The sequence below is a fragment of the Podarcis gaigeae genome, assembly GCF_964106915.1.
Source record: "Podarcis gaigeae genome assembly, chromosome: 10".
In the NCBI taxonomy this organism is placed as follows: domain Eukaryota; kingdom Metazoa; phylum Chordata; class Lepidosauria; order Squamata; family Lacertidae; genus Podarcis; species Podarcis gaigeae.
The window spans coordinates 72,261,916-72,282,888 of record NC_139686.1 but is presented as its reverse complement, the minus strand read 5'-3'; the positions used below and the strand labels follow the sequence as shown (position 1 = coordinate 72,282,888).

The following is a 20,973-nucleotide window of genomic DNA, read 5'->3' as shown; positions in this document are numbered from 1 at the left end:
TAAAACAACTATCTGTCACTGAGAACACAAAAGCAGACTGGCAGATTCAAAGGCTGAGATGTGATGCTTTAAATTAAACAGTGGCAAAAACTTTGTTGTATGAATTTGTCCAGATCTCTGGCCATTGGACTTAAGATTTCAGTTATGGCTGAGAATGCTAACTTCATATGAGTTTGTGATATTTTGTTTATTATTATAACTCATGTTCTAACATTTTAAAAATAGCAGTTGCTCCCCATCATTATAGCTGCAAGCATAAGGTCAAGAAGTAAAGACAATGCTGGTTGTAGCCTTCCACCTTTCAGTGTTTTGGCCAATAAGTGCACTTATTTTTTTAAAAAAATATTTTACTGGCATTGTACAATTAATTAAATAGCTTTAAAAATATAGAACCACAGTTCATCAGGAGATCACAAACCAATACTCTGTGGATCCCCTTGTGCTCTTGTTATTGAAAAGAACATTGGAATATGCAGACCTTGCTTAGATCCAATTCTTACATTATTTTAAACTGAGTTTCGGTGTTTGTTTGTTTGTTTCTATACTCCCTTTACCATACAGTCGCATACTAAAACTTAACTGACTTTGCCTACCCAAGATGTACGAAATGCTTCCTGTTTTCATCTGAGCCTTATTCAAACAGCAAAGTCTTCTTGAGCTCTGGCCTATTCCTGTATCTCTGGTTATTACCGGTATTTGGTCCTGACTTCTGGGTTGCTCCAGAAGTCAGGCAATCTTACCCCCCCCCCCTGTATATACACCTCCTGATTTGCGCTCTGGCTTTTTTCTCATGGCTCCTGGGTCATCTCAAACTTTAGCCTATGGTCCAGCACTGGGCCAGTGGTCACCAGCTGCTGTGACACTGCCCTAGGGCATCTGTTGTGGGATTACAGCACCATCCCAGACCATTGTTCACGCTGGGTGGGGCTGATGTGAAGTGCAGATTAAAGCATTTGAAGGACACCATGTTGGCTATCTCTGGTATATGGCAGTGCATTGAAAATGTTTTTTTCTAGTTGTATAGAAAACAGCAAACTAACAAATAATAGAAAATCTCAGAACCAGTAGGCAGTTTAAAAATAGTTCATTGCTGCAAGCGAAATCTTCCTTTATAACTAACTGGCTGGGGGGAACCTTCAAGTGAAGAATATGCAGCATTATGCTCTGAAGAAAAATGCAATAAAAGTTGAAAGAAGGCTGACAAACTAAATGCACTGTCAGTACAACTAACTACAAAGAGTCAGTGGGTGTTATTTCCCCACAAATATACTTATCACTTCAAACTTAGACCTCCATCCTCATTTAAAGCAGTGTCATGTCACTTTAAACAGTCATGGTTCCCACCCCACCCCCAAAATTATGTAGTCTGTTGCAAGTGGTGACAAGTGTTGGACCTGTTTTGCACTGACAGTTTATAGTGGCTTAACGATAAACCTCTATTCCCAGGGGTCTCTGGGAACTGGAGTTCTGAGAGGGGAATCGGGGTCTCCTCACAACTTTCATCACATCTAACAAAGAACAGTTCCACAGTTCTTTGGTGGAAGTCATGACTGTTTAAATTGGTATAATACTACTTTAAAAGCTCAGTGAAGATGGGGCCTTAATTCTTCATGGGAATTTTGAGACAAGAGCCAGTCAATTCACACGGCCATCTATATTGGCCTCTTTCTTATATGACTTTCTAACTGCAGCTACTCTTACAAGCTGCTACGTTGAAGGGAGAACTGAAGGAGGAGGAAATGAAACATCATTTCTAGTAGTTAGAACTGTCAAAAGACTGCATTTGTGTTGCTGTTCTGATGACCAAAGCAGCCTGAAAACAGAGCCATATCGTCTTGTGACACTCAAGGCTTTCCTCTACTTTGCTCTGATGTGTTTCCTCTTTTCATTATTTTCTGGGTACATCAAGTAATTAGTCTTGCTGAGTTTTATAGCATTTAGAGAGTTGCAGTTATAAAATAAATATGAAGCTGAAGCAATTGCTAATCAGGAATATATAGCTGATTTTAAAAGTAAGATTTAAATTATTTGGAGTGAACTACTTCAGTACAAGACTTATTTATTAATCACATTAATGTCTTAGGTTTCTTCCAAAGAACTTGGGCAGCAGCAGCTGAATTATATCCTTTTTAATATTCACAATGCCCCTGTGTAGGGTTGATAATGTCATTGGCCAGTGAGCTTTACAGGGTTGCCATATGTCTAAAATTTCCTGGACATACCTGGAATACAGCAGTCAGAAGCAGTGTCTGGACAGAAATCGGGGGAGGAGGGATGTCCAGGAAAATCTGGACGTATGGCACCCCATGCCAGCAGTGCCGTTTGCGGCGATTTACCTTAAAACAGGGTCTGCTGTTCAAAGGAGGGGGAATCTCACAGAGTTTTCACAATTCCTCATTTCTTTGGGTAGGAAATAGCTAAAGAAATGAGAAGTTTGGGTAAAGTCAGGTGCCTCTAACAACTTTATCAGAAAAAGTAAAGTTGGCAAGGTAGGGTTATTTTTCTTCTTCAAGTGTGAGGTTAACACTGAGCTATAGCAATCTTAAAAACAGAGAAACAGAGCATCCTTATTTACACACGGAATTACCCAAGTGGAGTCAAAGGTATTAAAGAGAAGTATCTTAGGAGACTTAATAAAAGCAGTATTTACTTGGCATATAGGAACCAATTTTACATTTGTTTGTTGTTCTGCTTCAGATTATTTGATAAAGTCATGGGAATAGATGAGAAATCTAAGCGTACAAAACATCCCACTCTTCATGTGTGAATTGTCTTTCGTTATTGCAAAGTTGTCTGGAAACACCTCATTCCCCCAGCCATCCACCTTGTCTGTCCCCACAACTGGATGAAGACTGATCTGTCTCACTCGCATATCTTGATACCCTGGTGTAATCTTCAGCCTGGAGGTAAAGATGTGGAACCTCTGCCCATTAAGAATGTAAAAAACTACCATTGCAGATGTTGCAGAAAGAAAAGCATGTTCTGCATGGGAAGAGGGAGAGACACACATAATTAAGACGTGGCCAAAGAGTCACATTCCAAAATCCATGTAGTTTATGAGCACGAAACTTGCAGAAGCTGTCAGGCTCACTCCCTGGTGTGGAGTACCTCTGCTTGAGACCCCAATGAGCTGCTGCCAATCAGACTAGAGACAATACTAGGTTAGATTGTCTAGACTGTCCTAATCTATAAGGCAGCTTCCTGTGAGGTAAATGCCATCATATTCTGATTGTGGGCTTCTCAGAGCCCTTAGGTTGGCCACTGCAGGAAGGACAATGCTGGACTAGATAGGCCTTTTTCTTAATCTGAATGAATGAGCCTCAAATGATCACCTTCATATGTGAACATTATATAGCACATTTAAGCATGTTAAAGAAATACCTTGCCACATGTGCATGTTAGAGGATGACTGTGAGGACTAGGTTTTTTGTGTGACAGTGCTCACCAATATGGAGTACTGACACCTCTTTTTTGCTGTCCATGGCAGTAATTTTGTCACTCATGACACTTTTAACAATATATGAGTACCAGCACTTCACTGAGGGAAATCGCTGTGTTGTGATCTCTCCCTATTATATTTAAACAACAGTGGAGGTAATCTTAACTCTTCTAAGTTTTACAAGAGCAAAAATGCCACTGGCAGATACTCTTGAAATGCTTTTGGGTCATAACAGATAATTTTTTTCAAATAAAGGTGCAGAGAAACATTCTTTCCCCAGCTATTTGCTATTTATACCAGGGACAAAAGAAAATCAAGTGTCTTTTGGGATAGGGGAGGGGTTTTTAACTTGAAGTTTTTAAGCAGAACCACCTGATGAGATTGTGTCAGTTCAATATAAGAAGTGCACAACCTAAGAGGAGTAAAAGGAAATTTGAACTTGATTGCTATCATCCTTTCCTGAAAGCGACATGCTAAGTTGTAAATTGCTTCTTTGAGTATGGCCCACCAGGTTTCAGAGAGAGATCGATGCACTGCCAATTAGCTTGGGTGTCTAATGGCGATAGGAATTTCTTCTCTTGTATTGGCGAACAGTAAGTTCATGTTTAACATTCTGGATTTGGTATAAAGCCAGCAGTAATGAGCGAGAGAAATGGGTTCTGATAGAAATGTGTGTTGTTAGATCTATTTAGATTTATCATATAAAGTACACTTCAGTTCTTTAAACCATACATAAAACCCATTGTAATAATTGCAGGTGGAGTTTGAAGAAAAGCACATTAAAATTGATGCATAACTGATAGTGTTCTCTTGAGGTCTTGAAAAAACCCTGAAACCCTCCCTTTGTAGATTATAAATTATCCTTTTTTTTGTGTTGTATTCAGCTGTTTATGTTGAAATTCACTACAAGCTGAGTTAATGGTTAATAGACTAGACTTTGCTTCTGATAAGACCTGACAACCTGCACAGAATGGTAACAAACTTCTCCAGCCAGCCCGTACCTAGGACTCATCCACACCGCTATTAGCCCTTCCGCATTTCCCTGGGCAAAACCCGTGGTTGACCGCAGAATCGGACCAAATGGCAAATGGGCTTTCTGTAGCTTGCTCTTTGTTCTGATTCAGTGGTAAAAACATGTTTTCCATGGAAAGCTGTGGGGCAAACTGCTCAGACCTGTGCTTTTTAACCATGGTACAAGCAGAAGTGTGAATGAGCCCTGAGTCCAAGAGCTGGCCTTCTGGGTTGAAGCTGTTTTTCTAAAATGGATTAGGTGCCAGATATTTAGGGGGACACTCCTAAATAGGGGAATCCTGTGTAAATTATGCCATCCTAAGTTAAAGTGGCATAAAGTATGCCAGATCCAAACTTTGTTCAGGCTGGTGCCTGAGCCTGTGCTTAAGCCTGGGGGGGGGGGGGATAATTTAAAATAGAGTTTGAGTTACACAACCTTTTTTGCCAGTTTAATTTATGCCAGGTTATCAGGGAAAATGACCATGCAGAATGAGTTTAGGATGCAGCCTATGTTCTCCCTGGCCATGCCCATACCATGCCCCAGAACACCTATTTTTTCAAGGCTTCTGCCAACTTAAGATCTGCTGGGGTCAGTTGGCTGGGTCTCAGCTAAACTGGAATGGGGCAGATGTGGTGGTGTATCACTGGCAGAGCTGGTACAAGATAGGTAGGCTGGTGTAGCCAGCCAGAGATCTGCTTGGTCCGATTCCTGCTCATCTTGGTGGACCTAGCCTTGGGATTGCATCCATTGTTGATAATGCATAACCTTAAGACTTAAAAACAGGGACAAATGGCTCCTGAATGGCTACTGGTGGTTCTCCAACAAGAAAGTAGCCTGACACATGTTCTCATCAGAATCCTCCGCTGTGCCCTGTGAGATCCCTGCATTGTGGGTCATCACACCAGCATGCTATGGCTGGTATTTAAGACCAGACTAAATGGGGAAATTAACAGTCATATTTTGTAAGTTCAGAAAATGCAGAATTAACCTCAATGTTAATGGCTTTGTAGTGTCTTTTTTTGTATTATAGGGTTCAACAAAAATTAACTCCATTTTTTCCCTCCTACACAGACTAATGATATTGTCTACTACAATGCAAAGGATGACCTGAATGAAGTAAGTAACATTTATGAATATATAAGCACATGTTTCCTCAAGTTCCCCAAAGGCAGTAGATTTTCACTATAGTTTCTCTTTCCCCACAATCCATCCCATATTTAGGTTCCCTTATTGGGGGGAAATGGCTGAAAGTTTCACTTATTTAAGTACCAACTCATGTAGGTCAAGGTAGTGCAGTTGATTCTGGATTTTATCTATCTGGGATATCAGTTGTTCGGCTCAAGGCTACACACACTGGAGTTTATGAGCATGTGTCCTCTTAAAATGTTACACCCCCAAGTGACTGTCCAGTAGCCTTGGGTTAGGCATGTTAGATGGGGAGGGAGGGAGCACGTGATCCCATGGCCCTATTTAGGAGGCGAATGGAGCAGCTTATCTTCCAAAACTATGTGACAGTAAATTACCATGAGTGCACGGTCAGTGCTTTTGTTTGTTTGAACCATTAGTCTGTTTAGAATTTGACTTTGAAATCCTGACAATACTTGGATGAAAGGGGAAGTTGTTTTCTACTTCAAATAACACAGCTTGCTATTTTAAAATAAACATTGTAGGTGCAATCTATAAACTAATACAGAGTTTCTTTAAATGCATTAATCAGATAGATCAACATGCTTCATTTGCACCTAGTAATAAAATGTGATTTACGATTGATGGCCTCACTGTTACACTTGACACTGTTGCTGTAAGATAATTAAAGAGAGTACATTGATCTTGTCAGACAAATGTATCTGAGTTGCATAAATGGAATATGGAAATTTAGATAGGATTCGTTTACGGTGAATTTAAAAAGTATCCATAGTCAGCCATTTAATTAATATTTGAGTAACTTTTTTGCTTCTAGTTCAGCAGTTTTCAACTTTGAGTTATAGAAGAAACTACCTTGTGAGATTTCTCTTTTGTAATGGGCCTGTCTGTTTGTTTCCCAGATTAACTGTCAAGCCATTGGATTCTGTCCACTCATAGCAAGGAATCTAGTTAGGTTTTTTTGATTATGAGTAATGCAGAGAGTAGTTAGGTCTCTTGCACCAGGGATGAGCGGTGGGCTTGAGATTGTGTACCAGAAACGCCACATCAGTGCAATGAAGATCGATAGCTACCCTTTGATGGTCCACTGAGCTCAGCCCCATGCAGTTAGACTAACAGGTCTTTCCCAGCTCTGGTGCTTGAACTATTTTAACTAGCGATTTCAATAACTGAATTTGGAACTCTTCCATTGAGCTTTAGGCCATTATAATAGTCAAATGAGATACAATACTAAAATATATTGTGTCAGAGTGGGAACTTGGTAGGCAAACAGCAACATCTTTCAACATCTGTCAGTACTACTGAATAATCTCCTAACTCATTTGGAGAGTGGGGGGGAATGTGTGGCAGGAAAAAGGTGGGGAGAAGAGCAGCATTACTTTTGACTACACTGATTAAAATCGAAGTAGACCTGCACCTAGGTTTTGTTTCTCTAGCAACGATGGCCAGGCCCTAGCTCCTGTACCAAGAGATGGTGCTGTTCGAAAGGGTATGATAACAAAAAACAACCACCATGGAGCTGTAGACTTTTTAAAACAAATATTTATTTTACTCTAGCAAATGGTAAACTGTGGTTTACATATATTAACAGAGTGTCAAGAAATAGCAGCGTCTTCCTCATAGCTTGAGGGCTGAGATGCTTGAGAGCCTATTTTGCCTCCAATCCGTAGTGTTGTTCTAGCAACTGTGGCAATGGACCCTAACTGTTGACACCTAAAGGGTCAAAAACACCACCAAGCATCATTAGTGTTTTACTTTCTGAGCAGCTGTCAGTCAGCAAGCAGAAACCTGGTCGATAAATAAATTACATAGTGTTACAAGCAATAGTGTGGAATGAAATGCCAATTAAATTACTATTTTAAACTCTCTGTGGCTTTTCAGGGCCTGAAATATTTAAAACCCTAGGGCTGTTGTGAGTTGTTTCTTCTGTACTCTAGGTTTCTGGTTTTTTTTAAAAAAAAGAAAATTCAATAATATTCAAGTCTGATGGACTTACTGCAGATCCTGCTTGGTTTATCTCGTTTGCTCTTCCTGCCTTTATGCTAACAGAGATATCTCAAACTTTTAACAAACCCAGAGGCAGCACTTTCCATCTGAACGACCTGGCCTTTTGACCTCTGCTTACTAAGGAAGCCAAATAAATACTATATAACAATTGTCTGCTAGACTGAATCAGGAAAACAAGTTCAGCTGTAGTTGTCTAGAAGCAGGCCTAGCCTTGCCATTATTTAATCCTAAACTCCTCTGGGTGTGGATGACTTCAAGCGATACTCCATTCAGAGCACCTCCACACTCAGAAATAAAACTTACGGTGAGGCCTTTTCTGTGGTGGCGCCCTCACTGCTCCATGTTTGTCCCAGGTATGTTTGCATAGCCAAGGCCCTGGTTTTGTTTAGGAAGTGGCTTTGCTTTTGTTGTTCTTAGTAAATGTTTCTAACTTGTTCTTAAGTGAGGGCCTTTATGGCTGATTAAAATATTATATGTTGCCCCGATTCTTATAGACAGACCACATGTGTGTGTGTGCGTGTGTGTGCGTGCGCGCTCACCTTTCAGCCTGTAAAGAACCGCTCTTTCAGGCGTGTCCCTTAGACTTCTCCTGTACCTTCAACTCTCCTCCTTCACTATAGTAATGATCTGATCATGAAATGAATGTGCAGAAAGTGTTTGTTTGTTTGTTTGTTTGTTGCCTTTATACTCCTCCTTTCTGCCAAGGGCCTTTAGCAGTGGAGCTGGTGGCCTGAGCTCCTTGGCCTGAGCTCCTTTGCTTTTGCCTTCCCTCAGGGCACACAGGACTTAAGTAGGCCCAGGTCCGATATTTCAGGCTGTTGGCTCTGTGCTCCCTGACCTGGGGTAGGATGACAAGTTTCTGCTCTCACTTAACTATCCTGAGAGCAAAGCAGCTCCTTTTTCTGAGCTTCTTTCTTCCCAAGTCCCTGTTTGGAAATTAATAAGGTGGCATTCATCCTTCCTAGATATTGATTTGGAAGAGAAAGCCTGTCCCTGAATCAGGATCCTTCCCTTTGAACCCTCTTCTTAAGTTTTCCAATAGCCCTCTCTTGCAGGCAGTCCTGTCTCATTATTTGAGAATTATGCTTTTAGGCAAAGCATCTCCATAGTGTAGCATATAGGAGATATATACTTTGTTTTCTAACACATTGATGTGCAGATATTGATGCTGCACAATATGCTTGACTGGTGTTCTCAACACCAGGGATGTTCTTGTCTGTTTGACATATGGCTGTCTGCATAATTTACTTCCGTTGGCAGATGTAAGAGCCAGCCCTGCTGTGTTCAGTCTCCCTACGCTGCCCAAGAAAAGTTGCAGCATTCTTTAGCTACCCAAAATTGCCTATCCTCTCTTACCTGGTTTACTGTGCCTCTATGCCTCCTGTTTCATAACCCTTTTCCTTCTACTCTGTTTATTGTCACCTCCGATTCTGAGATTAAGAGTCTCATGCTTTACCAAATGAACTATCCAGTTATACGTTTGTATACAATTTTTCCCAATGCACGCAATAGTTCAAAACAAATTTCCTCAAATATAATGCAGTTTTGTGCACACTTTACCTAAGTATGTGCACTTCGGTATGCATTACTTGACTGGAGAGCTACATTGCAAAATCCAGTGAAGTGTGAATTTCAAAGGCTATCTGTGTTTTAGTTCTTGTGTTGTTTCAGAAAGTGCAGACTGGGACGGTTTGCCTGTAAATGTGGCCGGGACTTACTTTCCTCACCATCTCTGCTCTGAACTTGGAGTATGCCAAAGAAACGATGCTTGCAAGTTGCATCCACTTGGTAATGGAGAAGAAGTGATTTGTCAACACCCATCATTTGACTTTGTCCTAGGTCAAATCCACATGCACACAGAATCCTCTTGCTCCATTGACTTGCAGCCAGGCTGGGTTTAACTTCCCTCGTTCAAAAATTAATGAATAAGTCTTGCCCTGAAGACAGACTGACGCATAGAGCAGGGACTCCTGCCTTGACTGCTGTCTTCTGTTTTTCACACACCCACTACACCCCCCTTAGCCACAGGCTCAGATCACACCAGGGAAAACACTGCTACGTTTTGTTGCAGGGCCCCAGTTGTTTTAAATAATAGCTAACCCTGCCCTGTGGCAAACTGCTAACTAGCTCTGTGAAGGCCATAAATCCTGTGGGGCATAAGCTACACAGCCTGCCTTATATTTAAATAACAATATCCAGGCCCACCAGTGCCGGATTAATAGTGAGTGTGCAGATTTGTATGCGCATGGCCTCATTATTTTGTGCTTTATCTCTAGGTGGCCATTTTTAAAGGCTTTCCTTAATGTTCATCTGTCTCAACAGGAGACAGACTCAAACCTACTGTTTTTGTTATTTGTTTTTGTCCTTCTAAAAAAATCTACTGCAGGCTGCATCATTCTAGATTGTGATGTAGAAATTTTAGAACCGAGTTGTGTTAGGATTTATTTTTTTGGGTGGGTGTCTCATACAGTCCTATAATGAGTGCATTATTTAGACTCCTGCTTCACGTTTATGTCATATGTGATAACTTAGGGCAGTGGTAGCCTGAACATTCAGGAACATACTATTGAATTCCTAATATAGCTTTATCACGCTTTTTGTGCCTGCCTTATGCAGCTGGCAAAGAGTGGGGAGTGATCCCACATGGTCCCCTTATTTCTACTTGTGACTTTATTATTCCTTTCTGTGAAAGGTGCAATATCCTGAACGGCTTGGGGCAGATTTTTAAAATACCTGTGGCTTGCCTGATTTACTTCCAGGGGGCCATGTCATGTCCACTGTCTACCTTGTTGCTCCTTTTTGTTTACCATTTAGCTTAACTTCACCCCCCCTCCCTACCCACCCCCCTCCACATACACCCTGAACAGCTATTGTCGGCTGAGAGCTTCCAGCATCCCATTTGCTCTTATTCATTAAGGCTTAATTGGGAACAGTCAACCACATCTCCTGGCAAGGGCTACATCCCCTAATTGACACAAGTGATTTATTAGAAAAGAGAATTCCCTTCAGAAAGCCCCTGCGCTGGAAAGCAGCCGTGACTGATAGAGCAGTGCTGTTTGCGCAGATGTTAATCGTTTGCTAATAGTAAGAGTGATGGCCGTATTGCTCCTTGTTTTTTGTTTTTACTGCAGCACAACGTCTGTGTCTTCGCATGTGGGAAAGCAAATCAGAGAGCTAACAATGTGCCAAACATGAGCTGGCACCTATCATTTTAGAAGCGCCACTATCAAGACCTGATCCCAGCAACCTGGCTCATCAAATTGTCCACTTAGTATCTCACATGTCAGGGAGAGCACATCAGGCCACATCAGGAACTCTAACATCCCTGGATATTTTGAGGGTTTTTGAAAATAGTATCTATAGCTTAAAAGGCACTTTGGGGCAATTTAAACCTGAATATATTGTAGGCTTTTCCTTTATCCTTTAAAAACCCTTTTCTCTCTCATCATTGAAGCCTGAAATGAGTTCTTTGCATCCTATCATCACCACGGAGGGATGAAATGGGCAGTGGCAACATGACTCATTTTAGTTTAAAAATGTTAGAAAGAGAACTTCCATGTCAGATGACCATCAGAAGAACTAGTATGTATCTTTAAGAGTTGGTGCCTGAGTTTACTTTTCGTCCTCTCCCCTCCTCATTGCCTTTTCCTTTTGTGTCATTTCGTTTAGACTGTAAACCTGCAAGCAGGATTTTTTTATTGGTTGTCCATGAGCTGTTCTGTGAGAGTTTTCTGCTGAAGAACAAGGTGTCAACACTTTAAATAAATAAGAAGGTCCCTGCAGGCTCAGACCATGGATGAGTGTAGACCAACAACCTGTTTGCAAAAGTCACCTGTCAGATGTTTCCAGAAGTTCCAGAATTGGCTCATGAAATCTTAAACTAGTTATGCAATCAGAAAATCCAGCCGCTTAAAAGAATGAGAGAGTATTTATTTGTTTATCAAATTTATATACCACCCTGTTATGTACTGAGTCGAATAGGATCCAAACTGCAGCAGTCTGATTGGTCCTAGAACAATAGGATTCAGAATGCAGCAGTCTGATTGGTCCTAGAACAATGCAGCAGTATGATTGGTTGGCAGGAACCACCCAATCATGCTCCAGATTGAAGTGAATCCACAACCTGATTGGTTTACAGTACAATTCCGGAATTAGCCAATCATGTGCAGCCCATTGTGTAAATAATGTATATAAGGCAGATACTTTGAGGGGACTTTCATTCATTCCTCCTCACCACTATGAGCTGAATAAAGAGCATGAAATCACTTTGCGACTCCGAGTATATTTCACTGGCGACGAAGGTGGGATCCCGCTGAGCTGACTGCCACACACAGCACCGCAGCACCGCCACCTGCCGCACTGCTGCCTCGCAGCGTGTATCCAGGCTTCAGCTCCGGGACACAAGGAACTCAGAATGGCAACTGACAGCAGCTTCTCGCCGTTCAACCCAGCATCTGGAGACTGGGAAGCGTACGCCTCCCGTTTCACCTTCCTCCTAGAAGCCAAAGGGGTCACCGATGATGAAGACGCCAAGAAGAGGGCAATATTCTTCAGCGTCTGCGGAGAGGAGACATTTGAAATCGCCCGGGCTCTCCTTGCGCCTGAAGACGTGGCTACTGTTCCATACAAAACAATAATGGAACAGCTGAAGGGGCACTTTTCGCCACAGCCCTCAGTGGTGGCTCGTCGAAATGCCTTCTACGCAAAGCGGCAAGCCCCTGGGGAAACCATAACTGGGTTTGTGACCTCTCTCCGCCAAGCCGCCCGGTTCTGCAACTTCTCAGAGCTGGAGAACATGCTTCGTGACCGCCTCGTCGGTGGCCTGAGGGATGAGAGGCTGCAACGACGCCTCTACGCTAAGAAGAACCTAACGTTCCAGGTCGCTCTGGAGGAGGCCCTGGCAACGGAAGCTGCCGAGAGGTCGACACAAGAGGCACGGCCGAGCCAGCCGTCCCAACCGAGGGTCCACCATGAAGACCTCACCGACGACTCAGGATCTGACAGGGAGGAGGTGCACCGAGTACAGCAGCGCACTCAAGCAGCCCACATACCACAGCTGCCTCGACGAGAAGGAGGGAACTGCGCAAGCTGTGGAGAAAGTCATGAGAGGAGGACCTGCCGTTTCCGCAATGCAGAGTGCAGACAGTGCAGAAAATCGGGACACATCGCCCGGGTGTGTCGGGCTCGGCCCACCCGACGCCAGGCATCAGACGACCAATCCAAGAGCCCCAGGTCCCGGGGCCCAACGCACCAAGGCAACTCGACGGAGCTCACGGACTTCCAGGTATACCAGTTGCCCCACCCCAACATAGAGAAAATTTATGTAGAGGTACAGATAGAGGGGGCCCCATGCCGCATGGAGCTTGACACGGGTTCAACTCTATCCATAATCTCGGCAAGGACCTTAAGGAAACTGTGTCCTACTGGGGGTCCCAAACTCAGGCCGGCCCCATTCACCCTCCGGGACTTCCAGAAACGTAAGGTCCCCACAATGGGGGTGGGGACCTTCAGGGTGCAATACCGAGGGCGGACGCGGCAACTAGACTTGCTTGTGGTCAAGGGCCCCTACATTAGCTTACTGGGATTGGCATGGTTTGGACCACTGGGGCTAGCTGTCACCGGGGTGAACCACACTAGCTTACAAGTGGACGTGGACGCCATATGCAAGGAATTTCCGGGGGTTTTCGATGGGAAATTGGGACAGTATACGGGCCCCCCCATTGCTCTACAGCTTGACCCCGCAGTACGACCGGTCAGGCTCAAGGCCCGCCGGGTCCCGTTCGCTCTGAAACCCCGTATAGACGAGGAATTGGACCGGCTCATGGAGCAAGGAGTGCTGGAACCGGTACCTAATGCCCCCTGGGAAACCCCAATCGTCACACCTGTCAAGCCTAATGGTTCAGTCCGCATCTGCGCAGACTACAAATGTACCATAAACAAGGCCCTCACGGCCCATGCATACCCAGTGCCAGTGGTCAGCCATGTCCTTGCCACCCTGGCTGGGTCGAAAATTTTTGGCAAGCTGGACTTGGCCCAAGCATATCAACAGCTGCCAGTAGATGAGGCAACAGCAGAGGCACAGACGATTGTGACGCACAGAGGAGCATTCAGGGTAAAGCGGCTGCAATTCGGTGTCAGCGTGGCACCAGGCATATTCCAGAATCTAATGGACTCTCTCCTTAAAGGGATTCCTGGCGTCACCCCCTTCTTCGATGATGTGTTGATTGCCGGGCCCACACCAGAGGAGTTTGAGGACCGCCTCCGCACCGTTCTGCACCGTTTCCAGACAGCGGGTCTCAAGGTAAAGCGGGAAAAATGTCTACTAGGAGTGCCCCAGGTGGACTTTCTGGGATTCATGGTGGACGCAGAAGGGGTCCACCCGACTGGGGACAAGGTACGGGCCATTTGTGATGCCCCAGCGCCCAAAAACAAGACTGAACTTCAGGCCTTCTTGGGACTATTGAACTTTTACCATTCCTTCCTTCCCCACAAGGCGGCGGTAGCGGAGCCCCTACACAGACTCCTGGACAAGCGGGCCCCTTGGGTGTGGGGCCAGCGCCAGGAGGCCGCATTCCAGGCAGTCAAGGACTTGCTTGTCTCAAACTCGGTCTTGGCACACTTCGACGAGAGGCTGCCGGTGGTGCTAGCATGCGACGCCTCACCCTATGGCATTGGCGCTGTCCTGGGACACCAACTCCCAGATGGAAGAGAGGTACCGGTGGCATACTTTTCCCAGACACTCAACGCAACCGAGCGGAACTACTCACAAATCGACAAGGAGGGCCTGGCAATCGTGAAGGGAGTAAAAAAATTCCATGATTTCTTGTACGGGCGGCCCTTCACCGTGGTGACTGACCACAAACCGTTGCTTGGCTTGTTTGCCCCCGAAAAGCAGACCCCCCAAGTGCTGTCTCCTCGTGTCCTCAGGTGGTCAATTTTCCTTGCCAGCTACCAGTATGCACTGATTCACCGCCCTGGGAAGGCGATGGGCCATGCGGACGCCCTCAGCAGGCTACCACTACCAGAAACAGGCCCCGACCCGGCACCTGCACAAGAGGTTATGAGCCTGGAGCTGCTTCCCGACCGCCCCATTCAGGCACAAGAAGTTGCACACCATTCCAAGAAAGATAGGGTCATCTCCCGGGTCCTGGACTGGGTGTGGAGGGGATGGCCCAACAGCAGCCCCGGGCCAGAATTCGCCAGCTACACAACCCGCAAACATGAACTGTCGGCCCACAAGGGGTGCCTGTTATGGGGAAGCAGGGTCGTTGTTCCCCAGCCCCTCCGCAAAAGGGTCCTCACAGCCCTACACGAGACACACCCAGGGGTAGTAAGAATGAAGGCCCTTGCCAGGAGTTATGTGTGGTGGCCGGGGATTGACGGAGAGATAGAGGCCTGGGTCAAACACTGCCAGGCCTGCCAAGAATCCCGCCCAGATCCCCCAAGGGCCCCAGTCCAGTCCTGGGAGTCCGCCCGAGCACCATGGTCACGCCTGCATGTGGACTTCGCTGGCCCCTTTCAGGGGAAAACATTCTTCATAGTGGTGGACTCCTACACCAAATGGCTGGAAGTCGCACTGGTACCGTCCACTTCTACATCCGCAGCCATCCGGGTACTACGCAGGCTGTTTGCAACCCACGGGCTCCCTGACACTCTTGTCTCAGACAACGGGACTGCATTTACGTCAGGAGAATTCCAAACCTTCACAGCGCAGAACGCCATCCGCCACATCCGTTCGGCGCCATTCCACCCTGCCACCAATGGCCAAGCAGAACGCATGGTGCGGACCACCAAGGACACCCTTCGCCGCATGACGCAAGGGGATTGGGAGTACCGCCTTGCCACATTCCTTCTAGCACAGCACAGCACCCCCAGCTCAACGACTGGCCGGAGCCCCGCTGAACTACTAATGGGTCGGCGCCTTGCAATCAGATTGGACCGCCTTCACCCCGATAGAGCTCAGGATGAGGTAGTGGTGGGGGAAGGCGGGAACCCCCGGACCTTCGAGGCCCAGGACCCAGTGTACGCAAAGAATTTTGGGGCAGGCCCTGCATGGGTACCTGCCACAGTCACCAGGGTCACTGGCCCCGTGTCGTACGAGGTACTAACGGATGGGGGGCAATGCTGGCGCCGCCACTGTGACCAGATACGGCGACGATTCCCGGGAGAAAACCAGGAGGAGGAGGACAGGTCAGAGGAGTCCCAGGGGAACAGTGGGGCAGTGAGGCCCATAGAGCAGCAGGGGCCAGCAGGAGAGGCAGAACCAGTAAATACAGAGAGGTCCCGGGACGCTGAAAGGACACCGGAACCAGAACCACGACTGAGCGAGCCGGTGGCGCCAGACCAAACAGCCCCATCACAGCCAGCATCCTTGGAACACGAGCCAGAACCTGAACCCCGGACCAGGGAACACCCCAGGCCGCAACGCACACGTAGGCCACCAGCGTACCTTGAGGACTATGAATGCGACCTCCCGGGCAGGACTGGAACTTAGAGGGGAGGGGTGTTATGTACTGAGTCGAATAGGATCCAAACTGCAGCAGTCTGATTGGTCCTAGAACAATAGGATTCAGAATGCAGCAGTCTGATTGGTCCTAGAACAATGCAGCAGTATGATTGGTTGGCAGGAACCACCCAATCATGCTCCAGATTGAAGTGAATCCACAACCTGATTGGTTTACAGTACAATTCCGGAATTAGCCAATCATGTGCAGCCCATTGTGTAAATAATGTATATAAGGCAGATACTTTGAGGGGACTTTCATTCATTCCTCCTCACCACTATGAGCTGAATAAAGAGCATGAAATCACTTTGCGACTCCGAGTATATTTCACACCCATTCAACAAAGTTCTCTTGACAATTTAAATAAAATAAAAAATACAATTTACAGTAAAACCCTTCAAGCAAAACAAAAAAACAACAACCCCAGAAAGCAGAAATCTTAGCAACTAAAAGCGGCATAAAGCACCAAGTTCTCATTGAGTGCAAACCCTGAAACATCCATAGATTGTAAATGAAAGGTCTTGGAGAATAGGAAGAGCTTAAGCAAATGGCCATAAAGAAGGTGCCAGGTGAGCCTCTCTTAGCAGCGCATTATAGGGACACCGCCACTGAAAAGACCCTCTCACTTCATTTGGTAGAGAAACCTGGAGTGCAATTGAAGGGCTGATGTTTTCCTTGCTCAGTGTGCCAGATCTCATAGGTTCCTTCGCTATATTAGAACAGCTGGAGTATAAATTATTATGTGTTTATACTGGAAACATAACCTGCACCAATGAGATCCCTCCTATCTTTCAAACTACTTACTAAAGCATCAGGTAGCATTATAGTGAGCTTCCTTTTTCCTGGCTGAAATTTCAGCTTGCATTTTCCCATAATGCATTTGGGATGCCAGCATGAATCAATGTCACCCCCCTCAAAGAAAAGCAGATGAACTGACACTGAGTGAATGATTGACACTGGCCACTTGCAAAGCTAGTCTCTACAATATCATTCACTGAGAAATGAGCATCTTCCGCGCCCATCAAACATGTCACCGAGTGGCGTATACGGTCATTCGACTTACAGTGAAGCTTGATTTCTAATCAGTGGTTGGTAAATCGGCTGTTACCGGTGGAATTATAAATGATATCAAGGTATGAAGGAGCAGGTGTTTACATCCTTAGCTGTATTTGAATTGCAATGCACGATCACAAAACCGACCATCGTGTCCTAATCCCATTATTCAAATCTATGCAAGTTTTTTTTATTCTAACCTACCATGAATATGTATCTTTGCCCAAGAACGGTCTCTTCTTCTCCTGAGCAAAAAATAAAATAAAAAAACCTTAATTTTCAGTCTTAAGGATAACACCACTTGTATCCTACAAAGATTTAAGGGGTTTATAAATTATAATACAAAGAATCCTTCCTTGAAGGCAAGTCTGTATTAGTTTGGTCCCAGAAGCATTCCCTTTGAAGGCTGTGTTTATGCCATGCTAAAAATCAACATTCAACCCTGAAGCTAGTGATTCATCATTTTAATAGAATACATCTTCCCTTTGAGAGCACTCTCATTTATATCAAAAAAACTTGAGTGGAAGTGGCAAGAAGCAGTACACTGTAATTGTTTCTCTGGTAAATTAATTTAACTGAAATTGTGTTTCATTGTGGTGCTTTCAGTGAAAGGGGTTTTAGAAGAAATGGGCTCCTTCATTCTCTTTCTTCCCTGCACTAGAACGGAGGGTCCATGGACCCTTTGCTCAGTCCTAGGCTATGGTCCCAAACCTTTTAACTGGCTGCTAGCAATGACACAGGTAGCAGCACCCTTTGTACTCTCTAGTCCATCAACTTTGTAGACTGCCAGTATTTTAAACTCTGCTGCAAGAGCATTGCTCTTAGCTCGTGCTAAATGCATTTCGGACAAGGGCCACATGCCATTGCGACTGCATGGCTCTTAAACTAGGCAAGTCCTAGCTTTGTCAGCTTTGGCAAGGTTAAGTGGCACATAACCCAATTAAGACAGAATAGCAAGAATCTCCGCCCATATGTATCAAAAGAACAAGGACATAGAAGAACAGATGCCGGCCATAGTAACAGAAGCTCCAGTCTTGAGCCCTGGGTCACGGTGAGCGTTTGGGAGCATTTTCACACACAAGGTTTACATAACCACTGAGCCTTTCTGTTGCTACTTATGTCATGAATTCTAGCTAAAATAGGTTCTACGTCAGCATTACAAACTGAAACAAATTTCCCTGCTGCATGCAAAGCAAATACTGCAAGAAAACGCAAAAGTAGTTCTTGGTAGCTACCTGTCAGATCTGCAATTTCAGTTCCCTGGAAATTGGCCAATCTAGACATCTTCCAGCAAGACCCATTTATCAAAATTGGCTCCTGATAGTCATCATGGGTAGATAGTGTGATAAGGCACGATGGGTGGAATGAGTCTGGAAGAGACACAAAGGCAGCTTAACTCCTGTAGATGTTTACTCAGAAGTAAATACTGCTGAATTCAATGACAGTTGGCAGGTAATTTGTGTAGCATTGAAGCATTAATTTACTTCTGAGATCTCTAACATATTCATTCCATTCTCTTCAGTTAGTTCTTTGGCTTTAAACCTTTCTTGCTGTACTGCTATATCTCATTATATCCTCTACTGTCATAAATAAATCTGCAGACAAGGTATCAGTCACATCTCTAGCCAATACACTAGTCTTGATTTTATGCATTTCTTTTACTGATGTTATTCAAGGCCACTCAGGCAGTAATTCTGTATCCACATGAAGTCCTCCCAACTCAGTAGTGAATATTAAGTAACCTGCAGTTTAAATGCAGAAATATTTTTTGCCCATGCAGCTATGAAAGATCAGTTCTGCTATTATGCCTTCCACTTGCCCCTCTGTTATTGAAAGTTGTAATCCTGGAGTTTCTGCTAATTTTAGGATTTTGTCCATTGTTATACTTTTTCCCATGTAAAAAGGCATTTCGTTTTATGGGGACTGTTTTAATCTGAGTAGTGTCAGTTTTCGTTATTCTTTTTAAAATGCGTCTCTTTCAGCAAGTTATGCTTGCTATCTATTGTTAACTTTTCATGGACTCTTACGAAATACTTTACAGAGCTGCCCTTTCAGCTGGAGAGTTGAACCATTCCTTTCATGCTTCGGCTCCGAGTGTGTACCCTGATAACTTGCTAGGATTGTCTTCAGCTTTAAAGTATTTCTCCCTTTTGCCATTTTACACACTCCCAACATCTTGCTTTATATCTGAGTTTTAACAGAATCAATACTTTGTGTTATTTTTGCGATCTCCCGTTTTATTAAAGTAGAAACTGACAAGTAGTCATTCAGAAGTTAATTAGGGCCTGCATCTCATCTGATAGCATCACTTTTATCCCACTTCATTGTCACCAGAACCCAAAGCACTGAATATTTTGATTTCTTTTTGTTTATAATGGGGGGAAATTATGCAGGGGAGATCATAAAAGATATAACAAATCCTATCTATGACTTAATGTTTGATAAATGTTTACATATTTTGTTGGAAGCCACTCAGAATGCCTGGGGCACTCCAGTCAGATGAATGGGGTATAATGCCATTATAATGCCAAATTAAAGTTAAATTTTCAGAGGTGCCTTTCAGTATTCTCTAGGCACCTTATAGAAAGCAATGTAGGTCATTCAAAATCAGGTGCCTCTGAAAGTTCTGAGTTTTCTTCATTCAGCACTATTACTCTGACTTTCCCCTTAAGATTTCATTACACTTCAGTTTGTGAAAGTTTACCTCTAGTGTAAATTCAAAAGAAACAGGGTTATTTTAAATCTGTATCTTGTTCCAGAATGAGTGGAATTCTGATAAGTGATCTGTCAATAGTATTTACACATGTGATGAATTTGCCCTGATGTCTAAATAGTTAGGACTCCGCTCCATAAAATAATTAAAAGCACAGTGAGATCAGTTAAAATCTCAGCTTTTTACATTTTCCTCTGCTTCTGTAATTTAGGGCTGAGTGTGAAACCTTAAAGAGTTAGAACAGCACCATCCACTTACTAGTAGGAGGTTTGCAGGAACAAAATACCCAAAGTGGGGGAACCCCCCCCCCAAATAGCCTACTGGCCATGAAATAGTGACTGACTATGGGGGGGGGATAGAAAACCTGGTTGAGGGGGATGTAATGGTGAATCACAAAATAAGGTGCAGTGAGCTGGCTGAATAGAAGTTCTCCACAGAGCAACAACTTGGTACGGATGCGAGTTGTTAGGCCAATACTAATGAAGTGGCTTCGCATATCCCTTTAACAAATTAATCCAGATATATTTCTTAATGCCTCTGTAATGATTTATGTGTATAGAAATACTACTGTCGGGAGATGTGTATTGTTACAAAAGTTGGGTGCCATCCCCACTCTCTGCAGGATTCCAGGGGGTTCTAGGCATTCACCCAGGATCTGTGCTCCTTTGGAGAATTGAGACACGGCAGAGACTGTTGTAGCTTTAAGAAATACGACTTATTCACCTTCAGTCACCTTCAGTCTGCAAGGAGGGAGTCCAGATCTTAAATCTCGATCTCTTCAAGAGAGGGGCTTGTCTCCCACAGCAGTGCAGCCCTGCAGTCCTACAGGCAGCCTGCCCAAGATGGACCCAGTTTTTTCTTTCCCCTTCTTCTTCCCAGCACACCTTGCTCTCTATTCCTGTCACTTCGAACCCAGGCTCTCAGATGGGCCCCTGACCCCTTTTGTCATGTTACTACCTCTATTCCAGGTGACGCCCTGGCTTAGAAAGGAATCTTAGCCTGTACTTTTCCACTGACCTCCAATCAAAATCCTTCCATTAATTAATTATTTTTTTTGGGGGGGGGGGAATATCTATCATCTCTCTCTCTCTCTCTCTCTCAT

General features: G+C 44.4%; 1 protein-coding gene across 6 annotated transcripts in view; it reads left to right on the top strand.

Annotated features, from left to right (window-relative positions):
- The window catches only part of CACNA2D1 (calcium voltage-gated channel auxiliary subunit alpha2delta 1), a 399,180-nt gene that overhangs the window by 198,899 nt on the left and 179,308 nt on the right, over window positions 1-20,973 (top strand). For all 6 annotated transcript variants that reach the window (XM_083701347.1, XM_083701346.1, XM_083701345.1 and 3 more), the window contains exon 5: window positions 5,523-5,567. In XM_083701347.1, the coding sequence (XP_083557473.1) occupies window positions 5,523-5,567 (45 nt within the window). The remainder of the gene's footprint in view (window positions 1-5,522; window positions 5,568-20,973) is intronic.